Here is a 12,466-nt window from a genome sequence, read left to right on the forward strand (position 1 = left end):
TTTATGACGTTAAAATGCTGTAACAGAGTCACAATATTTTATCTCATTCAAGACATAATAGATAAAAAACCAAAGACATAGAACCTTTTTTTATTTTTTTATTACTTAGAGAACAAACTCAAAGTGGAAAAGACATAAAATCTTGACTAAAGCAAAGATATTATTCTTATTTAACTACAGACTATCCAGAAGGCAAACAGTGAGGATCTTGATGTAATATTAAGAAGATTTACAGTGGTTACCTTCCTGATCCTGGATTTATTAAGGAATAAGGGACACATAAGGAAGACCCAATTCTTGCCTTTTTCTCCATCTCTTTCATGTCTTTCCTTCCCCTGTTTACTCATCCGTGCATCCGTTCATCTGTTCATTCATTGATCTAGCCAATCCAGTGAATATTTTGAGGCTAATTTTAATTTCCTTCATTCTGTTCCTTTTATAACTAAGATTAATGTTTGAATCTGATGGAAAATACATCTATTTAACTTACATGATTCTTTATTTTGCTTTATAATAATATAGCCATATTTATAAATTATCTATTTGTAAAGTATATATAATGCTAGTTAATATGCCAACTTTTATGTATATATGTGCATATATTGGTATATTTATAAATAGTATACATGTATATATATAATTTTGTGTATGTGTGTGTCTGTATATCTCCAGAATATTAATTTGAAAGTTTAAGGGTCTAGAACTAGAAATAACTTGAAGGATTATCTCATATAAAGTCTTAATTTAGAGATGAGAAAGCTCAGAGAAGTTAAGTGATTTTTTTTACAAGAGCATTTTACAAATTAATGGCTGAACCAGGACTTCTGACTTCTTGTTTGTTGTTCTTCTCACCATGACACAAAGCAGAAGTTTTTAAAAATCAGCTATTTCTGAGAAATTTATTGTTTAGTATTTTGAATTAGTGAAGCAATAACTTTTAGTTGGAAGTAAATTCTAGGGTAATTATCCTTAAGCAATAGAATTTGGTTAAGGTAGATATTTCTGTTTTTGTTGTTGTTGTTGTTTTTGTTTTTTCTTTTTTTAGATAATAAAGATAGGGTCTCACTATATTGCCCAGGCTGGTCTTGAACATACAGGCTCAAGTGATTCTTCCACCTTGGCCTCGCAAAGTGCTGGGATTACAGTGTGAGCCATCACACCCAGCTCATGTACCTTAAATGCACTGTCATTACAGAAAACTTGGAAAATACAGAAAAATAGAAGAAAAACTAAGTAGAAAAGGATTTTTGATGTGGATTTAATTCAGCAGCCTTTTGTTAGCAATTATTACGGTTTCATTAATTTAGACATTTTTAATATAGGTGCTTGCCAAAGATGGTAGGCAATTTTGGAGGATACTATTATCTTCCATGTGATAGTTTAAAAAGTTAGTTTTAGGCCGGGTGTGGTGACTCATGCCTGTAATCCCAGCACTTTGGGAGGCTGAGGCAGGTAGATCACTTGAGTCCTGGAGTTCGAGACCAGCCTGGGCAACATGGCAAAACCCCATCTTTACAAAAAAATATTAAAAATTAGCTAGGCATGGTGACACGTGCCTATAGTTCCAGCTACCTGGGAGGCTGAGGTGGGAGAATCACCTGACCCCAGGAAGTTGAGGCTGCAGTGAGTTGTAATCACGACACTGCACTTTAGCCTGGGCAACAGAGTAAGACCTTGTCTCAGAAAAAATAAAGTTTTTATTCTGTTTGAGTCCTAGGTTTAGGCAAGAAGGAATCTCTTTGAAAAAAAATTGTTTCACATTTATATATGACTTTTTAAAGTAAATGTTTTAGTACATATTATATAATAACTATAGGTAATAAAACCAAAAAGGTTAAAACACAACCTAGGCAATATAATGAAATCTTGTCTATACAAAAAATTAGCTGGGCATGGTGGCACGCACTTGTAGTCCCTGCTACTCAGGAGGCTGAGGTGGGAGGATCACCTGAGCCCAGGAGCTTGAGGCTACAGTGAGCCGAGATCGTGCCACTGTATTCCAACCTGGGTGACAGAGTGAGTCCCTGTCACACACACACACACAAAAGTTAAAACAGGAACATGAGGGCAAAAGCCTGGGGGAGAAAAATTGTGAGAAAAGTTGTAGGTTAAGGGGAAGTTAGTAACTTAGCAAGATACTAGACATGGGGCTTACTAGTAACTAAGGATGAAGGACAAATGTGATAGGTTCTAAAGCTCTCATCAAACAAAGCTTACCAGATTAATGGAGAGGATAGCTTTTAGGATGTATGACAAAAGGTTTTTTGCCTAGGTGATGAGAATCTAAAGGAAAAAATCTGTTAACATTAAATAAAAACTTGCTATTTTAAATGTCATGAGACAATTTTTTAACACCATTTTAATAAAGCTAAATTTTAAAATATATTCAGAGAGAAATCTTTAAGTTGACTTTCATTTCATGGCAGCCATGTAATCATTTGAAATGTCTTCTCTGGTATCAAAGAGAAACTAATACTTTAGTAGAAATAGGAAAGTGTGAGCAACATTATTCTTGAGAGTACTAACAAAGATTTTGACCATAAATACAAATAATTAAGAGGTAATCTGTAATCACTGATTGAAAGTATATTTGTACACTTTGTCTTACTTCAGGATTTTCTTGTCTGAAGTGAAGCCTTTAGTTCCTTTTTTCAGTGTTATTTGGCATTTTTTCAGGCTTTCTTCTTAAAAATAATACTTTCTATTCAAATCTTTGCATTTGTATAAAGAACTTATTGTTCTTCATGGCTAATTACATGGGAAAATTAAAAATATTTAGGTTCATAGGCTTAAAGCCAAGGACTGGTGAGGACTTTAAAATGTTATCGTGATAATTAACATTATTTACTGAGGTATATGTGATGCAGCTTACCAGGTCATCTAGTATGTCAGGGATATACAGAAAATGTATTACCCTTTTTATTGCAAAATTATAGAAACACGGATGAAATAAAAATAGGCTGTATTAATTTATATAACTGGGAAGTTTCTATAACTAATTTTACATACCGCTAGATCTAAAATCTCAAAGGTCACCATGTCAGTCTGTCTTTGTCTTTCTTTATCTGTCTTTCTGTGCATCTCTTTACTCACCTTTTCATCTCCACTCCTGGCAACCCACTACCACTTTCACCTACGATGGGCAAGCAGGGAATGGAGGCAGAAGACTATTTTAGCCCATTTCTTCTTTTATGTAGAGCATAACATTCCCTGATAGCTGAAGCTTGGAGCCCAAATAGTGCACTTACATATAAAATGATCTGTTCCTTTTTGGTATTATCAGGAGCCCACATCTTATAGAGATAGGGGAAGAGTCCTTTTTAATACTATTTTCTTTTAGGACACATGCTCAAGCAATGATAGGTGTTATTTAATAGTAAAGCTGAATTCTAGCTTCTGGGAGTGGACTAAAAGCTAGAATTCAGCTATAAAGCAACAGGCAGCCCCCCGCCACCCCCCCACCTGCCCCCCCCGCCGCCCCTGTGTGAGTTGATGAGTTACTTTTTTAGGGCTTCTGGATACATAAGGCAACCATACTTCCCTCTTTGCTCTGGCTCACCCCTGTTTTCCTGGCAGAATTGTCAATAGTGTCACTTTCATTCTTAGATTTATTAATTTTGATGATAAATTCTATGTAACCCTAGTTATTATTTTCATGCAGCATGTGAGGCATGTTTTATTTCTGTTTTTCCTGTCTAGGGAAACCAAGAATACCAACTCACTTTGCCTTGTCTGTGATGAGAACTGAAAAACCTACAGAGTAATGAATTCTTACAGTTGCATTAGAAATTCAGTAGCCAGGGTGGATTTTTCACGGAGCCTTAAAGGAGCTTCCTGGGGATGTGATCAGCATCTCTTGACAGCAGGGCCAACCAGTTTCTTGGCTTTAGGACTGTGTGTTTTGAGCAGCCATTAGCTGGGGTGATCCTGATCTGGTGATTTATAAAGCCATGTGCAAGACTGAAGCACATCAGTGTATTGTAAACTTTTTATTTTCAGTATTTTTCCTAATTTCGGCAAGTAGTGCTTTGTGGAATACTGTTTGAGACCAGCGCATTAGGCTAGACCATGACAGGTCCAGGTTACCAAAGAGAACAGTAAACACACAAATGTGTGAATCCATGAGTATTAGATACAGAATGATCTGTAAGGTTTCCAGGGTGTGGAGATATTGGTTGGGAAAGAGAGTATTAGTCCAAATCTGAGAAGTCAAATACAAAGGCCAAGAATTTAAATGGTTTATCAAGTTGAAGGATAAAGCAAGGTTTGGTATCAGATGGTTAGGCATAAGGTTACGGGTGTATATCAGAAGAGGAGTTCTCAATTCCAAGAATGTGGTCCATCCATTGCTGTCTGGTCTTAAATACTCTGCTGAGCTAGCAACCTGGTCTTAAAGGGATCGAATAATGTCAGACAGGTCTGCGTTCCTTTTCTTCCTTCCCCGTTCACTTTTATTGAGTAGCTACAGTAAGAGAAATGGTAGGAAACAAGGGAGCAGAAAGGGAAATACCCCAAATATGGGGAAACATCTTTTTTTCTGGGTCAATGAAATATGTGTGTGTATATATATATGTGTGTGTGTATGTGTGTATATATATATATGTGTGTGTGTGTATATATATATTCAGAATAGTGAAATATAGCTAAAATGGATTATATCTTTAAGTAGTTTTGTTTTTTAACAGAATATTTTAAATTTAGTTTTTATCTATAAATTTGTTTTTATCTATAAATTTGACTTTGCAATATGGTATTAGCATCTTGGTTTGAGTTTAAAAGGAACAGCTTATTTAATTATTAGTGAAGTTTTATCAAAATTATATTTGTCAGAGTTTATCATCTACCCATGTTTCACAGGCTTGACACAACTCTCATAGACTTTACTGACATGAAGTGCCAACGAGGGGATCTAAGCTTCATTTTCAATGGGGATGCGGCGCCCTCTGAATCTTTTGTAGTATTAGACAATGAACAAAAAGTTTATCAGCGAATACATCATGAGGTGAGCATGTTGTCTTATCAATATTCCTTTAAATCATTAAAAAAAAAGTATAGGTTTTTAGCAAAACCTCAGTATAATTTGCTTAAAAGCTTAAGGTATAATTGAGATGGTTTGTTCCTAAAGCTATAGTTTCCTGACCACTAGCTTTCTTTTCTTTTTTCTTTTTCTTTTTTTTGAGACTGGAGTCTCGCTCTGTCACCCAGGCTGAAATGCAGTGGCGTGATCTAGGCTCACTGCAACCTCCGCCTCCCAGGTTCAAGCAATTCTTCAGCCTCAGCCTCCAGGGTAGCTGAGACTACAGGCGCCCGCCACCAAGCCCGGCTAATTTTTGTATTTTTAGTAGAGGCTTGGTTTCACCATGTTGGCTAGGTTGGTCTCAAACTCCTGACCTCAAATGATCCACCCACCTCGGCCTCCCAAAGAGCTGGGATTACAGGCGTGAGCCACGGCGCCTGGCCTATTTTCATTTTTTATATTTCTATCCTCTGGTCTCCATCTTGACCGGTCCATTGAGCCTGCTGAGAATTCAACTGATTATCTCCTAGATCAATGAACTCCAACTTCTCTTCATTCTCATTTATAGTTTTCATTTGTTGAACCTGTGCTGGACCTTTACCGTGTATTATCTTTTTATCTTACCTTCTTTTAATGTTGTTGACCATCTTTATTTTATCTCCTTAATATGAATACTTCTTTTGGCTCTGTCTGCAGTCTTACTTTTTCTAACTCTTTGGCTACCTTTCCTTTCTCTGTCCTTTCCCTCTTCAAGTACGACATGATTTTCCTTCTCTCATGCCATATCTTTGTGTTAAAAAACCATTGATATGCCCTTGATTTGGTTCTCATTTTTACAAACTGCCAGAATAATCCCTTCCATTCCCACAGTCCTATAGGTTGATGATTTACAAATATATGTTTGTGTCCATACAGTTCTGAGTAGAGGCTTATCTGTTTAAATGCCTAATGGATATCATGTGTGTCTCCCAGGTACCTCAAAATTCACCTTATTTAAAACTAACCTTGCTACTTTTCCTCCAAACCTGCTCTTTTTCCTGTTTTTCCTCTTTTGAAGAATGATGTCATTCTCTATTCAGTCAGAAACCTAGGAGTTATTTTTGATATCTTTTCTTGTACTCTGTGTTTTCTCATCAGAGCACATATCTGGTCATTTCTTTCTCCTTAATGTCTCATTATTATTCCTCTTTTATTCACACTGTCACTACTGTAATTTAAACATTCATTATTTCTCAACTGGACCATTGGAAAGTCTTATAAATGATCTTCCTGGCTCCCTTCTCATCTGCTTCTAAATTATCCCACATGTTGGAGATACATTAAACTTTAGAAACACATTTATGAAACCTTAGTTACTTAGAGATACTTAAAAAGTTCCCCATTACCTAAAGAGTGAAATCTAATCTCCTTAGCACAGCATGGTTCCTTTTGTCACCTGAGTTTTGCTCACCTTTCTAGCCTTTTTCTTACCTTGCTATTTTAGATACCCTCATACTGCACTCTTGGCAGTTTGTCAGATGTGCCAGGCTATTTGGGCCTTTATTCCTTTGTTCATGTTCTTTCCACTTCCTGGAATGCTTTTCTTTTTGCACCCTCACACCTGTAGGGCATGCACTTGGTGTTACTTTCTCTCCCACCAAATGACTTTTGTTGTCCTTATGTTCCTATTAAATCTGGAACCATAAAGCTTCTAATGTTACATTTACTGACATGGCTTTTTTCCCTTCTATTGGTCTAAGCTCCTCAAGGGCATGGGGTTCTTTTTGTTGTATTCCCTGGTATCTAATACAGCATCAGTACATTCTACGCTATAGGTTGGTAAACTCTTTCTGTGAAGGAAGAGATAATAAATATTTTTAGATATTAAAATATATTTGTGGGCCATATGGCCTCTGTCACAACTACTCAACTCTGCTGTTGTTAAAAGCAGCCACAGACAATATGTAAATAAATGAGTATATTCCATTATCATTTTATTCATAAAAACAGGCAGCTGATTATAGTTTGCTTACTCATATGTGAACCTCTCAGATATTTATTAAATAATTTGACCTCTTGCTTATGAAATGACAACAGGATAGCCAACTAGGCAATAAGTGAATTGGAAATAGGGTCTTGAAAGAGAAGCTAGAAGTTAAGGCTAGTAGTCCATAAGTATTTGTGGATGTCATAGTATTACCAAAGAACTGGTATTAAGGGTACCAGTTTTAAGGTATTAAGGTATGTATGTACTGGTATTAAGGTATGTATGTATACATACATATATGTATTATGTATTTTATAATGCCTACAATACAGGAAAGATAAATTTTGAGCAGTATTCCTTAGGGCAGAGAATACTTGTTGTTTATCCTAATATGTATGTGTGTATAAGTAATAACTTCATTAAATGTTGAAGCAATGTAATTAATTAAAACAGCAGATCTTTTTCAGTGATGTGGTTAAGAGATAGTCTCTGATTTATATAAGAATTCTGTTCCAAAAGTTTATTGAAAATAGGATGTTTGAAATGTAAGGCAAATTTGCTCATAGACAATGGGTTATACAGTGTTCAGTTTCCAAGCTAATATATAAAATTCTACTTGATTCATAATATATTTGAAGTATAGTGTTTAACAGTTCTGTTTAACTACTGCAACCTAACTTTTTTTTAAAGAATATTGTGTTCAGAATTAATTTGGGTTACCAGGAATACATTTTCACCTATTATGGCTTTAGCAGTAACACCAAGATTTTGCATTCTTTACTTGTAGGGGTAGAGGAAATGGTACTGTCCCAGGCCCAAGCCATTGCTATTTTTTTGTTTGTTTGTTTGTTTGTTTGTTTGTTTGTTTGTTTGTTTTTGAGATGGAGTCTCTCTCTGTCTCCAGGCTGGAGTGCAGTGGCGTGATTGATCTCAGCTCACCGCAACCTCCACCTCCCGGGTTCAAGTGATTCTCCTGCCTTAGCCTCCCGAGTAGCTGGGACTACAGGCGCGTGCCACCATGCCCGGCTAATTTTTTTTTTTTTTAGTAGAGACGGGGTTTCACCATGTTAGCCAGAATGGTTTCTGTCTTCTGACCTCGTGATCCACCTGCCTCGGCCTCCCAAAGTGCTGGGATTACAGGCATGAGCCACCTAGCCCGGTCGCCAATGGTATTGTTTTTGGAAATTCAGGAAGGGACTATATGGGCTGGGCACAGTGGCTCATGCCTGTAATCCCAGCGCTTTGGGAGGCCGAGGCGGGCGGATCACGAGGTCAGGAGATCGAGACCATCCTGGCTAACATGGTGAAACCCCGTCTCTACTAAAAATAAAAAAATTAGCCGGGCATGGGGGCGGGTGCCTGTAGTCCCAGCTACTCAGGAGGCTGAGGCAGGAGAATGGTGTGAACCCGGGAGGCGGAGCTTGCAGTGAACCGAGATTGTGCCACTGCACTCCAGCCTGGGCGACAAAGCGGGACTCTGTCTCAAAAAAAAAAAAAAAAAAAAAAAAAATTGGGAGGCCGAGGCGGGCGGATCACGAGGTCACGAGATCGAGACCATCCTGGCTAACATGGTGAAACCCCGTCTCTACTAAAAATACAAAAAAATTAGCCGGGCGTGGTAGCGGGCGCCTGTAGTCCCAGCTACTCGGGAGGCTGAGGCAGGAGAATGGCGTGAACCCGGGAGGCGGAGCTTGCAGTGAGCTGAGATCGCGCCACTGCACTCCAGCCTGGGCGACAGAGCGAGACTCCGTCTCAAAAAAAAAAAAAAAAAAAAACAGAAAGGGACTTTATGTAGGTTAAAGTTAGATGGTGAAGAATAGAAAATGGGCCTCTTGGGAACCTAGAAATAAGGAGGTTTGGAGAATGAAGGCTCTAACTATTGTAAACCCTAGGGACAGTTATTATTCTCTAGACAACTCCCTAGGTTTTGCCTTTTTTCTTCCTTATAACGTCTTAAATATTAGTTAGGGTATCTTTCTTGGCCTATTATGGAATAGAATCTCATCTTATACCTGCTCACTTACTCTTCTGTACTTGATCATTTAGTCTTCTGTCCCTGAAGCAAGCATAAAACTTTCCTTTTTTCTCATATAAAAAATAATTATTGCTCAATTATTATATACCAGCACTAGGGAATATGTACAGGATAAAACCTGAAGCATGACTACTCATTAAGTTTAGAAATTACGGTTGATATTTATGGATTCCTTTCCATTTTATAAGGAATACAGAAAAGATCCCTTCTTGCTTCTTTTCCTTCCTTCCCTCTCTGCTGCTTCCCTTCTTCTATCCCTCCCTTCAGTTCTCTCCTTCCTGTCTTCCACTTACAATTTATTGGGAAAGAAAGGCTCAAATGACAGTGGTGGATCTTTGCATTAAAAAGAACTAAAGTAAGATTAATCTGTATTGAAAGAAAAATATCCTTTATCTGGGCTTTTTTCTCAGATCTGTCAAGTTAATTCTTAAAGTTGTTTTTAAAAATTGCTCTATGGACTATACAGCTTTATAATGGGTAATCTAGTACTGCTTCCATTACATATCTATAACAGGATAATAGTACCGTATTTCATGTGTCCTGCTTTTATAGATTCATAATTAGTCATAATGCTAACTTAGAGAAGATATTAATATGTACAATTTAAACATCTAATTCTTTTTAGAGTAAGTAACACTTCACATTATTTAGAAACTATCCTTTTTGTCTTTAAAAATTGGTACCATTATAATTGTTGATATTTTCATATGTAGTACTAAGAACTTTTGAAAAACCTAGATTTTTATATTTAACTTTTGCTCACATCCCAGGAATCAGAGATGGAAACAGAAGAAGAGGTGGATATTTTAATGAGCAGTGATATTTACTCTGCAACTTTATCAACAAAATCAATTTCTTTCACGCGTGCCCAGACAGGATGGCTTTTTCGGGAAGATAAAACAGTATGTGCAAATCTAGATTTTTAAACTTTAAGCATTGTTCGGTATTTAATATTTCCAAAATAACGTGATGGAAATGCAAGAAGTAGCTTACAGAATTGTCTCCAAGTAGTTTTTTTCTCTCTTCCTTGAATCCAGATAAGGAATTATAATGGATGGTTAGAGTCAGAATGTGTCCTTGGAGAATTCAGGAAAGAAAGCTGAGCTCATTTGAATTCTGTGTCAGGAAGGACTCTTATTGCTAGCTGTCTTGTTATTATACAGGGAACAATGTTTTCACATGATTCCATTATATTTCTAGTGCTTTATTCGATAAGAAGACTACAAAAAGGGATAAACTTGACTCTATTTCCCTGAACCTGTTTGTCTCCCTACTTTAGACTTCTCATTTACTTAATATTTTTTTCTTGTATTCTATACATATGACTAAGATTAAATAACCTTACATTTCTGCAACACTGTAGAATTGTTAAATCAAATCTCGGGGGAAGTTTCCCCATTAGTGTAAATTATTTCCATAATTCCCATTGTATCTGTCAGCAAGAGGTTATATAAGACTATTCAAATATATATTCGAAAAATTTTGAGGCTAGGCGTGGTGGCTCATGCATGTAATCCCAGCACTTTGGGAGGCCGAGGCCGGCGGATCACGAGGTCAGGAGTTCGAGACCAGCCTGGCCAACACGGTGAAAACCTGTCTCTACTAAAAATACAAAAATTACCCGGGCGTGGTGGTGCATACCTGTAATCCCAGCTACTCGGAAGGCTGAGGCAGGAGAATCGCTTGAACCCGGGAGGTGGAGGTTACAGTGAGCCGAGATGGCACCACTGCACTCCAGCCTGAGACAGAGTGAGACTCCGTCTCAAAATAAATAAATAAATAAAAATAAATTGAATGAGCTGTATGAAGAAGCATGTTTATAAAATTTTAAATTTACCAGTAAGTGACCACATCAAGTCAGGGTCAAGATTGACTTCTATTAAAAATTATATTTATTTTTATTATACACAATGAAATGAATATATTCTCAATGGAGAAATAAGAAAAATAGCATTATTAGGGTTCTCTGAGAAACAAAACCAGTAGATAGAAGGGGAGTGGAGAGAGGAAGAAAAAAAGAGTAAGGGGGAGAGGAGAAGGAGGAGGGAGAAATTGATTTATTTTGAGGAGTGGTTCATGAAATTGTAGGAGTTGGCAAATCTGAAATGTAGAGCAATCTACCAGGCTGGAAATTTAGTAAAGAGTGGATATTGTGCTCTTGAGTTAGAAATGTTCAGGCTTGGCCTCCTGGGCAACATAGCAAGACCCTGACTCTACAAAAAATTTAAAAATTAGATGGCTGAGGTGGCACAAGCCTATAGTCGCAGGTGCTTGGAAGGATGAGGTGAGACGATTACTTGAGCCCAGAAGGTTGAGGCCACAGTGAGTGATCACACCACTGCACTCTAGCCCAGGTGACAGAGTGAACTCCTGTCCAAAAAAAAAAAAGGGAAAAAGAAATCTGCAGGCTGGAAACTCAAGCAGGGTTTCTGTGTTGCAGTTTTGAGGCAGAATTGCTTTTTTTTTTTTCCTGGAAACCTCAGTTTTTGCTCTTAAGGCCTTCAAACCGATTAGATTAGGCCCACCCACATTATGCAGGGTAATTAGCTCTACTTAAAGTCCGTTGATTGTTAATCACATCTAAAAAATACCTTCACAGCAACATCTAGACTGGTGTTTGACCAAACACCTGCCATCATAGCGTAGCCACGCTGACACATAAAATTATCATTTAACTTTATACATAAAGCTAAAAAGCCCTCCTTGGCCGCTGCCCACAGTCCCACATCCCCTTGCAGAATGTCACCAGTTTTTATATCCTCCAGACCTTTTTTATGCTCTCCATACGTAAATATGAGCTCATAATAATAGGTAGCCTTTTGTTGTTGATGCTTACTTTTTCATAAAGTGTCGTGTCATATCGTATCTACTGTTTTGCAGCTGGCTTTTTTTCCTCATTCTTTAGTATGTCGTAGAAATCTTCTCTTACCAGTACATGTAGTGCTAGTTCACTCTTTTTAGCAATTGCATAGTATTCTATATGATGGATATACTGTAACTTAACATATTCAGTCTTGTTTTTGGACATTTAAATGAATAGACACATTTGTGTCCAGTTTTCTGCCATTATAAATGATGTGTTTATCATCCTTTTACATGCCTTTGCCTGTTATAAGTAGCAAGAAATTAAGTGGCTGGGTAATGGGGAATACACACTTAACATTTTGTTGATATGATAATTTACATTTACTAAGTGGTTTTTCATTATAAGGTTTCAAAAACTGATAATTACCACCTGGTTATTTCCCAGCCACAGATAAATTCTGTTAGGAAATCTAAGCTCACTGATTTTCCTCTCTAAGCCTAATGGCATTATAGCATTCTCAGTTGTGAGGTCCTACATTGCAGTCCATTTGTTGGCTTTAAAGTCTTATTTGTTTGTACTTTGTTCTTCTGGGCAGCATTAGATGGATCACTTCAAGAGAAGATAAAAATTGAAACTGCTAAT

The 12,466-nt window shown here is 37.2% G+C and overlaps 1 protein-coding gene across 4 annotated transcripts in view; it reads left to right on the top strand.

Moving 5' to 3' along the window:
* ANKRD13C (ankyrin repeat domain 13C) overlaps window positions 1-12,466 on the top strand; it is a 94,383-nt gene that overhangs the window by 48,913 nt on the left and 33,004 nt on the right. For all 4 annotated transcript variants that reach the window (XM_001166457.7, XM_009423361.4, XM_009423351.4 and 1 more), the window contains exons 7-8: window positions 4,858-5,002; window positions 9,789-9,920. In XM_001166457.7, the coding sequence (XP_001166457.1) occupies window positions 4,858-5,002; window positions 9,789-9,920 (277 nt within the window). The remainder of the gene's footprint in view (window positions 1-4,857; window positions 5,003-9,788; window positions 9,921-12,466) is intronic.

This window comes from Pan troglodytes, chromosome 1 (genome assembly GCF_028858775.2).
Source record: "Pan troglodytes isolate AG18354 chromosome 1, NHGRI_mPanTro3-v2.0_pri, whole genome shotgun sequence".
Lineage (NCBI taxonomy): Eukaryota > Metazoa > Chordata > Mammalia > Primates > Hominidae > Pan > Pan troglodytes.